General features: G+C 43.3%; 1 protein-coding gene across 2 annotated transcripts in view; it reads right to left on the bottom strand.

The window, feature by feature from the left end:
- OSBPL10 (oxysterol binding protein-like 10) overlaps positions 1 to 14,717 on the bottom strand; it is a 324,861-nt gene that overhangs the window by 129,497 nt on the left and 180,647 nt on the right. Inside the window, exon 4 of one of the 2 annotated variants that reach the window (XM_006890625.1) lies at positions 14,066 to 14,257. The exons of the other annotated variant lie outside the window; for it this stretch is intronic. Coding sequence (XP_006890687.1) covers positions 14,066 to 14,257 — 192 coding nt within the window. The remainder of the gene's footprint in view (positions 1 to 14,065; positions 14,258 to 14,717) is intronic. 2 annotated transcript variants of the gene reach the window in all.

Here is a 14,717-nt window from a genome sequence, read left to right as displayed (position 1 = left end):
TACTGTTGGGACATAAATGCAATCTTTCTGCAAGTGAAAGTACAGAACAATTTCTTCACACAATCATCAATCATTTCAAGATGAACCTCACACTGAGAAGAATAATCATCAAAGGTTGAAAGCAACTAGGAAGAAAAATCATCTTCAGAAGCAGGCCCTCCGATGCTCTCAGCACTGGGCGTCACGTTCTGATTTAAAGACGATCAAAGCTTCTTTGAGCTGGTGACCCACCTGGCACCTTCATTTCACAGGTGGGGGCAAAGATCAATGTCCTGCGTGGTGACCCACCTGGCACCTTCGTTTCACAGGTGGGGGCAAAGATCAGTGTCCTGCGCAGGGGTCACGCGGCAGCCTATCGACCCAAAACCCACGTCTGAGCCCTCCTGTGTGGCACCAGGTAATCTGCAGCCCCAGAAGATATTCACTCAGGGCCCACAGGTACAGTCACTTGTGTCCCCTCTCGCTGACATTTTTTTCTTCTACAAAAGCCTGAAGTCAAAGCTACAAAAATGAAAACTTCCTACTGCGACCTTTAATACCACATATAACCTTGGAATTACACAGAAAACAACCAACCTGTTGCAGATGCTGCCAGAACTCGATCTGTCTTATTGCTAACCAGACATGGCGACAAACAGGTAGGAAGATGGTGTGGACTGAATCATGTCTCTCCAACATTCACTGACATAAATTACATAACGAGGAAGGTTTATAATGAACCTCCTTCACCTGATAAACCAAACAGCTGTAAAGGACAGTGCAATACCCTTAAGCCCATCACAGCCAGGATGCTATGTAAGTAAAGCTTTCCTGGCGTATATAGGTCTCTAACCCTTTTATCTCACAGAGCGGGGAGAGGGAAGACTGGGGGAGGGGGGAGAGTGGGAGGAGAGGGGGAAGGGGGGAGAGGGAGGGGGAGAAAGAGGGAAGGTGGGGGGAAAGATCGAGATGTGCCAGTGGTAACAGCAGAAGAAAAGGTGGTGGAGAACCAGATACTGGTTTAGGACACCGCTGAACTAGAGCTGAGTACTGTGCCTACGCTTACTGGCTGAGTGGGGGCACGACATTGGCACAACGTAGAGAGCTTTGTAACATCTGTCCGAAGAGTGTGCAGGGCGCGGGGTCAGGAGGAGACTTGCCCATGTGCATCCCTTAGAAGTTGTCTTGGTTGGAGAGTAAGTGAACCCTGAATGTTTTGGACCTGAATTACAACCTGTTCCCCTAATAAAATTATACTCATCAGTATTGCCTAGGAGTCCGGTGTGGCCATTGCAACAGATTAGCAAACCTAGTAATGGAGTAGAAAGAGCCACGGGAGGAACAGATGGTGCTAGAATTGATAGACGGTGGTACAGGTGCATAGGGACATGTCTAACCTCACAGGATGACTTTGTGCCACTGATGTTCAAATGGAGTAGCTGGTGGATTTGAACTAAGTGCCTTTAGGATTTCCAACACAGCCTCTTACCACTAGGCCACCAGAGTTTCTACTGCTGATATTCCTGATGGGGATTCTTCCATGCTGTGAAGGATGGAGGCCAGATGCATTCTGATCACCAAAACGCTGGAGGTTTGAGTCTATCTGTGGCCCCCGGAAGGAAGGCTGATAATGTATTTCAGAAAAAGCAGCCATTGAAAACCCATGAAGCACAGCTGCACCTTGACAAGGTCATTACGAGTCAGCACCAGTTCAGTGGCAATTTTCTAAAACATATTTTATTTTATATTGATATGCTTATACAGTTTGTATATATTGTGTTTAACACTCTCCTTCCTTTACATTATGTTTCATATAATGATTTTCATTCACAACGTTTTATAAAATTACTCACCACTGAACTGTGCCCACCATTATTCTGTCTTTCCAGTTCCACACCAGATCTTTCCCATTTCCTTTACCACACACCCTCTGACCCTGGAAAATCAGTCACTGAAAACCCTAGTTCCACCTTGACAAGGTCATCATGAGTCACCGTTAATTCAATGGCTGTTGTTGTTATGTGCCGTCGAGTTGTTTGTGACTCATAGCGACCCTATGTACAACAGCCCTAAACCATGCTCTATCCTGTGCCAATCACATTGCCTCTGATACACCCATCCCGATTATCCCAGTCACTGAATCAATCCACCTCATAGAGGGTCTTCCCCTCCTGCGCTGTCCCTCTACTCTACCCAGTATGATGTCCCTCTCCAAAGACCTGTCTCTCCTTACAACATGTCCAAAGTATGTCAGACGAAGCCCCAGAATCTTTGCCTCCAAGGAGTAGCCTGGTTTAACCCTCTCTAGACTGAATCTGTGCAATTAAAAAAAAATCAAATAAAATAAAGTGTACTAGGAAGGCATACCTGAGCATGCATGGCCAGTGGAAGGAGCTGCTGTACATCCAACACAGCCAGGCCCACATGTCCTTGACTCTGTCTGGGGTCCAGAACTCCCAGAAACACGCTGCGAGGTGAGAAACTCCATCCACAGGAAAATGCAGAGGCACATTCGCCAGAGATTACACTACCTTTACGGGAAATTACTCATACACTCCAATTGTTATTGAACACCTACCAGGTGCTAGGTAATGTGCTGAGAGCCAAGGGAGCGGCAAACCCACACTTCCCGATGGACAGAGAGATATCAGATAACAGACAAGAACATTAAGAATGCCTAATTTCAGAATGTACCAGACAATGGGGGAGGGGGGAAGAACCCACATCAGGGCTTAATCAAATACACTGGAAGTCAAGGAGGAAGTCTGAGAAAGTGGGATGAAAGAGAAGGGGGTTTGCATTCCAACCAGCTTAGCCAGAACTCATCTTTCAACAAAACAAAGAACCACCATCATAAGGAGTAAAACAATGATTAATACTCTTATGCTTTCTAGGCGAGTAGCTAGTTATTTCTTTGGGGCTAATTCTGCCCTTAATCCCCCTTCCTTTCCCCAGTTCACTTACCTTCACCTGAACAGGCGGGGTCTCTGGTGGCAAGAAGCTGTGCTGCAATCCCAAAGGCACACAGTTCAAGGCCACCGGCTGTTCCTTGGGAGAAGGATGGGCAACCTCCTCCCACGTGATTAACTGCCTCCGAAAACCCTCCAGAGGGTCTGCTATGGGTCAGTTCTGACTCTATGGTACACAATAGCAACAACAACAAGAAACAGGTATGTACCACATTCTTGTTTAGAAGACAAAGGAAGAGCTGTTTATTTACCTGTTGTATCATCCGTCAGTACTACAATCCAAAGGCCTCCAACCTGTGCACAAGTACACAATACTCTGCCATTGTGTCTGGCTTACGTCATTCAGCATATGTTCTCTAGGTTTAGTCAAGTAATAAGATACCAGAATTTCATGTCTCTTTACGGCTTAGTGAAATAAGCCAGACAAGACAGGAAAATACTGTGTAGAACTAACACAAGGCAGATAAAGGCATGAAGGGTGGGCTCACATGCTTTCAACATGAGGAATTCAACTTGAGGTAGGCAAAAGAGAAGTACTCACCGGACAGATTCCTCCATTTCTCTGCAGTATCTGGAGACTAGGAGGTAGGGGAGGATGTTGGTGCTACCATACAATTCCTCTGCACATCATTTAAAATTGGTTGGGATTATTCTGCCAGATACTATTAATCTCAGGACCAGAGATGTAGCTTTGATGCCAGAAACAGGCATGATCCCTAAGCAAATGACTTAACAATACCCTTACACCAGCCTGCAAGGATTCCCAAGAGCAGGATGAGATGAATTATACCTTCAGTCCATCCTGCAAAACCAGAGTTAACAGTGAATGCTACTGCTTTGCCTACTAGTTGGGATAAATCGAACAGAGTTGTTCCTATGGAACCCAATCCAACATGAATGAGAATGGAATAAAAGGGAAGCACGTGCTAGACTGATCTTAGCATCTGTAATATGGACTAACATAGTAGATGAATCCGATGTTCCTTTCCGAGATGGAAAAGTGGTTAAACCTAAACGATGAATGGAAGGAAGGATAAATAATAGCTGAAGGTAAAGGACTGAAGAAATTACGTAGCAAGGGAAATCTATAACCTTCTCCAGTTAATTTTCATCAGAAGTCAGAAAAATGAAGACAAAGCAAAATCAACGGCACAGCAAGAAATGTGTTAAAGTTCACATACATATCTGAATGTACTTGACGGCTACTGAATGTTCTACGGAAGGCTGTAAATGTGCCTTAGGACAGTACTCATGTGGCCCTGCTGAAGGCATAACTGTTACTGACTCTTTTGGATGTGTCAATGACTATAAGGAGAAAGTTACTCCTTCAAGTATGAAAGGGTCAACAGCCGGAAGGGCCAGGGAGTGGCTTGTGGTATAACGAATTAAGTAAGATGGTCTTTTCATCCATAATTGTTCCATTTCGTGATTCTAGGTTTTTCTGTCTATGCTTAAGGCCTCATGTAACGATGAGCTATTTATTATATTAAGGAGACGGGATCAGAGTGGAATACAAGCACTGCCCTACTAGAAGACATGGCCCAAGTCTTCACCTTTAGTTCTCGTGGGGGGTGTGGTTTATAGTCCTGATGGCAGTACAAAGGAATGCTTCTGGGAAATTCAAAGCTAGTTCACTTGGGACACAGCATCTAACCTGATCCAAATGCACATACAGCCGACAGCCATCAAATTGACAACCAACAATCAACAACCTCTGAAAATCACCGACAACTGGCAGCCTGCAGGCTCTTGGCTTCACCAGTCCCTGAAAACATGAGCATCCGCCTACTCTATTCACAATCTACACCATCCATTTCCCTGATGGTTTCTGAGTTCCTTCCAGTGAGACCTCCCAGTGAATTACAGAAGTGGGAGAACTGAGAGGAGGAGGAGTCATTTCTGTCAGAGATGAGGGAGAGGCACAGCAGTGTGGACACTGGGAACACTGCTAATCTCCACCTTAGAGGAACTAGCCTTGCACTGTTGCGTACCTTCGAGTCAGAACCAACCAGGGCTGACCCTCCAGCGAATTTTCAGAGGCAGCTAATCAAACAAGAGATTTCCCATCCTGCTCCCATCGAGCAGCTGGCGGATTCGAACCGCATACCTTTGGAACTGCAGCACTGCTTCTTGCCATGAGGCCACTAGAGCTCCCTACTGGTCATTGTAAAAGCAATTATTCCCACACAGGGGCGCTCCAGGGAGCACACAGATGTTCGTTTCAAATTTCCTAAATGCAGAAGATGACAGGGGATTGCAGTGGTTGTGATAAAACCTTGCCCCATAATCAGTATGTGCTGATTTACTTTCTAACGTAAATCTGCACTAAATTAAATATCACTTTTATCTGTCCCTATCTATTAAGAAATTGTGAAATATAATTTTTGGAAAGCACTTCACTGCTTTGAAAACATGTGAAAGTCATTGCTATTAACTAACTCACTCTGCATTACAATTATAGGAAACCAAAGTCTGGAGCAGAATTATTCTGAGTGATGGCAAGTTGCTACCAAAATAAATAAATTCACTAATTAAAAAAAAATACATGCTACAGTTGCTCATCATCATTTATCTAAAAAGTGTCCTAGAGAATTAATTTAAAACATTTAAAAAAGAAATAATCATTCTGCTCACACAAAGGCTATCTGCATTATATCTTAAATGGGGTTTCCTTGGTGATGAAACAGACTGCAGGCAACACGACCAGTAGTGATTGCTCCTTAAAGTTAACCAGCTAATCAAATGTGCTCACTCGCGCACTTGCCCACTGCCCTTAACCTGAACTTGACTCATAGCTGACCCTCCAGTGGAATTCTGAAGCTGTAAATCGCATGGATGGAGATGTCTCGTCTTTAGACCAAGGATCCTCTGGTGGCTTTAAACCCACTAGAGAGACACAGCCTTTGGTTTGCAGTGTAAATTTCTCCTGTTTATGCCACCAGAACACCCTCAAGTTCATGACAGTGACATTGTACAATTACTGCTTCCTTAGCAAAAGGTGCTTATGACTCAAGCCTCTAACCAGGTCTTCACTATGCCCATGTGTTGTTGCTGTTTGTTGTTATGTGCCGTTAAGTCGCTTGCGACTCATAGTGACCCTATGTACAACTTTGGAGGGACTGGAGAGCATTATGCTAAGTGCACTAACTCAGTGCCATACGAACAAATACTGTTGTTGTTGGTGGTGGTGGTGGTGGTGTGTGCTGTCGAGTCGCCTGCGACTCATAGCGACCCTATGTACAACAGCCCTAAACTCCGCTCTGTCCTGTGCCAATCACACTGCCTCCGACACATCCATCCCAATTACCCCAGTCACTGAATCAATCCACCTCATAGAGGGCCTTCCCCTTCTGCGCTGTCCCTCCACCCTCCCAAGCATGATGTCCCTCTCCAAGGACCGGTCCCTCCTTACAACATGTCCAAAGTATGTTAGATGGAGCCTCAGAATCCTTGCCTCCAAGGAGCAACCTGGTTTAACCCTTTCCAGGAAGAATCTGTTTGTATGTCTATCGGGATAAAACCAAATCACCCTGATGGCGTCCAGGAGTGACTCCACATCCTTGATAAAGACGGTAACATAATTAAAGGATCTGCCTATCTGTGCTGAGGACTATGATCTTGACATTACCATAAGCAGCATACATATATGAACCTGCACACGTATTTCATCTCTGCATATTACACCTTGTGAAATGTTTATTTAATGCTATATTAATAAGAACAATGAAAAGAAGCTGTATTATAACGTCAGTTGTGTTTTTCCTCTTCAGAATCAACCAGTCCTGCAAACAACTCTCTTCATAACAATGACTGTCTGGGAGCAAGATATCCAACAGGAAAATCATTTAAGAGATGGATAGCTTCTGTTTGTCAAGAGGTTACAACTAGAAGCTTAATCAAATAAAAATTTCTGCCCTCGTACATTCGTTACAATTCAACTACACGATCTTTTTCTTTTTCCAAGGCACAGAATCCAGTCAAAGATTTCCTACAGTATTAAGTGTATTTAACAGAAAAGCGGCCTCAAACAGTACAGCTAAAATATTCTGTCAAAGACACAAAAACTTGGGCTCTACAATGCTCATTCTGTTTCTCAAGCATGAGTTAATCTCATGTCTATCACCTTATTTTAATTCAGAAGGGGAAAAAGATAGCAGGTTAAATCCTCTTTAAAAGATTTTAACTCCTAACAAAGGAAATGGCTAAGTATAATCAGTTGTAGAAATCAAATAGTACACACACACACACACACGCACGCACACAACAAGCACGTGTAAATCCATGCTTACACATATATTCTCATGAACATACAAATACATAGAACATTTCTTGCGTGGTTAATTCTTGGAAATCCTAGTGAGGAATTAAGAAAACAATCTCACTTTTCTACTTTCAATGTTTCTGTTCATCATACTTATGCACGTATGTTTCAGCTTATAAAAGTGGAGAGATTAAGTGCTCAGCTTCTAAACAAAAGGTTGGTGGTTCAAATTCACTTGATGCTCACTGGCACCTTTCATCCCCTGTCTCTAGGTCTTGTCACATTAACAGAAAACCTTCAAATGTGCTTCATTAAATCACAGAGGTATTTACAGCACATAGGATAAGCACATCTGAATATAAAATGGAAAATTAATACTGAGAATCATCCTGGTCTAGTCAAGATGATTGACATTTCTAAGCGACACAATCCAATGCTGTCAGGTCCTTTATTCTGAGATTATATTTCTCTATGAGGAGGCATTAGAATGTCCCTTCATAAAATAGCGGTAACCATTGCCTGTCACTGGGATTCACCGTTTAACATGACTAGTGTTTTGTCACTGCACTTTCAAAATGTCTTCACTAAGTAAAATAACAATTTGTAACCTGAGGTTGTTTCCAAAAGTTCTATTGCTAAATTTACGTCTGCAAGTAAAATCCCCAGTCTGAGAATCAGGCTCTTACCAACTCCGAGTCCTAACTGACAGAATGGCACTAGTTTGGGTTTGGGGGTTTGTAGTTGCTAGGTGGCACTGAGTTGAGTACAACTCACAATGACCCTGTCAACAACCTGCCTGACCCCGACCCCGTTCCGTGCCATCCTCCTCATCTGTGACACACTGCAGTCCACTGCTGGAGCCATCGTGGCAATCCACTTCAAGGGCTTTCCTCTCTTCCGTTAATCCTCCATCTTTCCAGGCAAAATGTCCCTTTCGAGAGAATAACCTCCCCTAGCTACATGTCCAGAGGATGAAAGACAAAGCTTCACCATCTCTGCCTCCAAGGACCACTCTGGCTGCACTTTGTAGCAAGACATATCTACTTGTTCTTTTGGCAGTCCACGGACAGTGAGTTCTCTCTCCAGCACCACACTTCAAAAGCATCTATTCTTCGTCTGTCATCTTTACTCACTGTCCAGCTCTCTGATGCATCGCAGGTGACTGAGAAGACGATGGCCTGAATCTGGTGCACCTTAGTCTTCAAATTGACGTAATGTCTCTTCAGCATTTTGGGGATTTAGACCTTATTAAAATGGACATAAGCCCCAATATATCCATATTATTCTGTTTCGTGATTGTCTTACTTATTTCAGACATAGTTATAGTACTAACATGATTTCAATTAGACACAGTAATTCAGCATTGTAAGTACATTATTATTTACTTGGTCACTCTCATAAGCTTTGTACTGCATTTATAAGTGAAAATATCTTTACTCAAATTTTGTTTCTTCCTCCTATCATGGTTAGTTCCCACAGGAGATATATATATGTGTGTGTGTGTGTGTGTGTGTGTGTGTGTGTGTGTATTTGTTATTTCCTGTTGAGTCGCTTGTGACTCATAGTGACCCTATGTACAAACAGCCCTCCACCCTGTTCTATCCATCTATCCAGTGCCAACTTCACTGTCTCTGACACACCTGCTCCCATTACCCCAATCACTGAATCGATCTTTTGTGGAGGAAGAAGCTTCACTTCAGTGTGGCTCTAGGGCAAGCTTGCTTTCTCTTTCGGCTCTTTCTCTTTGGAGCTTCAGTGGTTTTCATGTGACTTGGCCCCTCTCTTCCCCCGTCGCTGCTCAGTTTCTTTGTTTAATCTTAAATGTCTTTAGAGAGCAACTCTACACTCTACACTAAATCTGCCACATTACTATCACACAGACACCCTATTCCCAGATGGGATTATAACCTCAGGCATAGAGGCTACACTGGATTTACTACAAAAAAATAACATGTTATTTCTGGAAGACAAAATTCAACCTCTAATAGCCCTCAACAGGTAACTTATGGGCCAATAGCATATATGTTTCTGCTTTACATTAGCTTTTATTATACATCACTGAATTGCCACAAAAAAATAAATACAGCAGTCCCATTATCTCTTAACACTCCTCTCAATAAGAGGCTGCAGCCTCCAATATGGATTGAGGCTCAATATCAAGAAGACAAAGATTCTCACTACTGGACCAATTGGCAGCATCAGGATGGATGGTGAAGAGATTGAGATTGTTCACAGCTTTAGTTTGCTTGGCTCCACAGTTAACACTCTCGGCACCAGTAGACAGGAAATTAAAAGATGTATCGCGATGGGAAAGTCTGCTGTTAGGGATCTCTCCAAAGTACTGGAGAGCAATGGTGTCTCTCTGGAGACTAAGGTGTGTCTGATACAGGCCATGGTCTTTGCAATCTCTTGATATGCATCAGAGAGCTGGACAATGACTAAGGAGGATAGAAGGAGAATTGATGCCTTTGAGCTGTGGTGTTAGAGAGAGTATTGAGGGTACCATGGACTGCTAGGAAAACAGATTCATCCTGGAAAGGGTCAAACTGGACAGCTCCTTGGAGGCAAGGATTCTGAGGCTTCGTCTGACATACTTTGGACATGTTGTAAGGAGGGACCGGTCCTTGGAAAGAGACATCATGCTTGGGAGGGTGGAGGGACGGCGCAGGAGGGGAAGACCCCCTATGAGGTGGATTGATTCAGTGGCTGGCGTAATTGGGATGGGTGTATCGGAGATGGTGCAACTGGCACAGGACAGAGCAGAGTTTAGGGCTGTTGTACATAGGGTCGCTATGAGTCGCAAGCGACTCGACGGCACATAACAACAACAAACACCTCTCAATAACGGCTGTACTACTAATTGCTTCTAATAATCTCACAAAATTGTTTTATTTCAATTTCTTGAGTTGCTGTTGAGAGTACTCCCGTTCCTTGCAGGGTGACTGCATTAGAAGTCCCTAGATGAGTACTTCCCAAGGGGACTTTGGGTACCAACCTTTGGTATCTCAATTCTTTCAAGTCTGGGTGATAACTATTTAATCTTTTAAACTGTCCCATTATTTTTACCCATGCTGTGGCATTCCATTTAATATTTATCCTCTTGCCTCTGGCTGAGCTATTTTTCTTGTATTCTTTAGATATTCAGGCTCATCTGTCTTTTGTATGACGACTTCGTCTATTGCTTCAATGGCCAGAAGGTTATCTTCCCTCTCCAGCTGGAATCAAAAGCTATTCCATTTCCCTCTCATAATTTCATAGATAAATACAGTGGCATCCAAAAGCAGAGACCTTGATATTCTGAAACTAAATATACCTTTAAAATTGCAGAACTTTCTGGTACAAGTGAAATTTGCTCAAATTGTTCCCATGGTATAGCTCTCCAGATCGGAAAACGCCAGGCAGACAAAATAGCTACCCTTCTCCCGTCAGGAGAGAAGACGGGATGAGATCCAGGAACCAAAATGCTCAGCTTTCTTGCCTCAGGGGTTCTGCACACAACAGTTCTCCCCAACAAAAGTGTTTGCACAGAGGTCCCAACAAACTTCCTCACAATTCATTTTCAGTAAGAAAAGGTCACCAATACACAGAAGCAATCACTCTAAGTGTTGAAATGCCTCCCAGGACACAAAAAAGCAATCAAAACAGCAATGGAGACAGTCCACCTAGCTTTCATAATAAAACGCTGTAGGAAATGTCATTGTTTTCCTCCACAGAAAAAGGCAACATATACATAATTACAAACTTCAGCGCACAGTGATATTACATATATCTCTACAGCGACATGCTACAGATATGAAAACTTCTTTTAGTTTGAATTTTACACATGTATTGTTGTTGTGTGCCGTCGAGTCGTTTGCGACTCATAGCAACCCTATGTACAACAGCCCTAAACCCTGCTCTATCCTGTGCCAATCACACTGCCTCTGACACACCCATCCCAATTACCCCAGTCACTGAATCAATCCACCTCATAGAGGGTCTTCCCCTCCTGCGCTGTCCCTCCACTCTACCCAGCATGATGTCCATCTCTAAAGACCTGTCTCTCCTTACAACATGTCCAAAGTATGTCAGACGAAGCCCCAGAATCCTTGCCTCCAAGGCGTAGGCTGGTTTAACCCTCTCCAGGATTAATCTGTTTGTTTTCTTGGCAGTCCATGGTACATTCAACACTCTTCTCCATCACCACAGCTCAAAGGCATCAATTCTCCTTCTATCCTCCCTAGTCATTTTCCAACTCTCTGATGCATAACAAGTGATTGGAAAGGCCTACATGTCAAAAAACTGGGAGGTAAACTCAATGAAACTGAACAGTTATTATCTGAGATAAGATAGTTATTATTTTTTCTTTGGACTCTTCTGAATCATTTATTTGTATTACATACTTAATAAACACTTTATGTACAAAAGTATGCATACACATACATATCTATGTAACACACGTACATATTTAACTTTTTTTTTTAAAAAAAAAAAAGTAGAACAGGCTTTGGCATCATATTGAACCAAATGCTATTACATACCAAGATAAAAGCAGTTTAACTTTTATTAAAGCCATGGTTCACGAGGGGAAAAACCACTTTCTTAAGAGGCAGGTCTGCCATCGTCATTCATACTTATAAGTCTGAGAATCATTATACTAGAATAAAAAGAATTCATGAAATGCTATGAATATTCAACTTTGTCAAAAGGTTAAACTCTCTAAAGTACTTATAGATACTATCAGCAATGAGATCTGCAGAAAATAAGATGATGGGTTGTGGTCAAGTGTGTGTTTCTTTCCTTCCTGGCAGAGAAGCACTAAAGCATCAACTGGCATTGATAAAATGAGACAAAATACTTGGGATTTCTTTTCTACTGGGAGCTCTAGTGGCCTAGTTGTCGTTGTTGTTTACTGTCCTATTGGAACTGACCCATGGCAGACCCTCTGGGGGGTTTTCAGAGGCAGTTAATGACATGGGAGGAGACTGTCCATCCTTCTCCCACGGAGCAGCTGGTGGTGGCCTCGAACTGTGTGCCTTGGGGACTGCAGTGCAGTTTTTTGCCACTAGGCCCAGAAGGTCAAGAAAATCCACTAGCTGCTCTGCAGGAGAAAGATGGGCAGTCTCCTGCCGTGTGATTTGTCGCCTCTGAAAAACTGCAGGAGGCTCAGCTATAAATCAGTTCCAAATCCAAGGCAGTGAGTGAAGTAAACAAATTAGTGAAAGGGTTGTGGGGGAGAGGAAGACAGGTGGGGTGGGGGGAGAGAGAGAAAAAAAACAACCCAGAAGAAACAATAACAGAAACTTGAAACTGTCCATGCTAGGGCCAGGGTCCATTACACTACTCTAGTTTTATTTTTCCATAATACAAATTCTGTTTCTTTCAAATGCAATGTCTTGAAAAGCAAAAAGTGTACAATCATTCATCATCTCAAACAATGGAAGAGAATTATCCTAATGACAAACATTTTTTTAATATAACAGAGTATTCCAAGTGAGCATACAACCTATAATTTGAGTATTTTAGAATTCTGCCTCTGCTTCTTTTATTTAATAATCAATAGAGAATACGTGTCAGGTGTCTACGTATCAAAAGGCCATGTCTTCCACAGGCATCCACAGACTGGATTCAGACCATGTCATCACAGACTCTCTGTTCTCAGGCAGAAATCAGACCATGAACTTCAACCACAAGAATACGACCTGGTTTGTGACATTGGAAAAAAAAAATACAGTGACCCGTACACTGACCAATGCAGCTGCAAGACCCCATTCTCTGGGTCCCTTTCTCCTGCACAGAAAAAAGGAGGGGCTCTCTCCGCTCTGGGAGTAAATGACTCGTCTGTATGCGAGTCAGCTGCAGGTCAAAACCTGCGTGCTCAAAGAAGGTAAGAGCCAACAAGGCCAGCAGTACTGATGTTATATAAAGTCTATCCTCAACAGTTACAAGCCCTGATGATAAAAACAGTCAGGGCTCATAAAACTGAGGAAGCCCCAGACTGCTGACCTCTCAGTACGTTGACTGAAAAATTAAACATTAAATTCAAAAGACACTTTGACAGAAAGGATCAACCCTGAGAGGATGATTTAAAAACAAAACAACAAATACAAAACTCACTGCCTTCAAGTCACTTCTGCCTCACAGCAGCCCCAGAAGGCTGCCAGAGCTGGGATCTTGACCTTTAAGGTGGAGGTGGTCTCACCCTTCTTCTTCTGAGTGGCTGGTGGTTTCAAACCACTGACCTTTTGGTTACAGCCAAGCATCTAACCACTAGCATCAAAGCTCCTTTGAGAAGGGGGATAATACTTGCATTATTTTTATTTTACAAATGGAGAAACTTGAGGTTCAGGGCTTCTCAAAGGCTAAAACAGGAGTGTTCTGAGCCCAAGGAGAGCACTCTTTTCATCACCAGCAAACACTGGTTTTGGAAAGAAGTGCTGTGGACAGCCACCACCACCCTCACCCCCCGCCCCGTACAGAACAGTCAAGGATACAAAACACTCTTAGATGGTTCTGTAACAGCAGGAAGGAATTCAGAAAGAAGGTGAAGCAGAGAAGAAATGAGAAGAACTCAGTTTCAAGTCTACCACTTCCTGAGCTTCAAAACATCCCTGAATTATCTCCCGATGACTTATTATTTAGTACTGTCTTTTCTTGGCCATATTTGACTGTACAACACTAAATAATTTCTTTTCTTTTTTGTATGCTTGCTAACAACTTGCTTAGCCTAAGAAAATGATTTTTTTTAACCCAGGATGGACTGCCATGGCTCTGTGGTCCTCTCTTCACACATCAAGATGAGACGAGAGAAGCGGACAGAAGAGCAGCCACGGTCCCCACCTCCCAGGACCACAGAAGCTAAGAGAGCAGCGCCTACCTCTCTGACTTCGTGAAGCTGGCCGGAAATCTGACTCTTGGCTCTTCTGGCAGCTGCAGGCGACTTGTGATGCGTGATAGTGACAACACCGGGGGCCCCCGCAATGAGGTGTCTCTGGCTACAGGGAGATGCAGAATTGGGTGTTCCATGGGGGAGCAAAGTGAGACTTCGGCTTCGGGAGCTTGGAGTACTCTAGAATAAGCAACAGGTGTCAAAACTCAACAGCTGACCTGCAGAACATGACCAAGTGTTGGTTTCCATTTGTTTTGGACTTCTTCCTCTTCCCCCTTCACCAGTCTAGAGGGACAAGGATAAGGAGGAGACACAAGACCGCATGCCCAAATCTCCTAAATACTCAAGAGAGGCAATTTCCGTTCACTCTCCTTATGGTCACACCCCTATTATGTCTTTCCAAACTTGCTTCCTGTACCATGGCTATTAAGGCTAACTCCAAGTCTCCCCCAAACACTAAGGGTTCTCGTGGATTTTTCTCTCTGCACATATTGTCCACCCCCCTTAGAATGTCCTACCCTTTGGGCTGACAGGTATAGGCTGAGTTCTCAAGACTCCATTGAGATGAGAACTGAGGCACAAACTGAGATTTGTACACCATGTTTATAGCAGCATTATTCGCCATTGCAAGAACATGGAA

This window comes from Elephantulus edwardii, unplaced genomic scaffold, assembly GCF_000299155.1.
Source record: "Elephantulus edwardii isolate Elephantulus edwardi_28Jun2011 unplaced genomic scaffold, EleEdw1.0 scaffold00091, whole genome shotgun sequence".
Lineage (NCBI taxonomy): Eukaryota > Metazoa > Chordata > Mammalia > Macroscelidea > Macroscelididae > Elephantulus > Elephantulus edwardii.
This window is presented reverse-complemented; position numbering and strand designations above follow the sequence as displayed.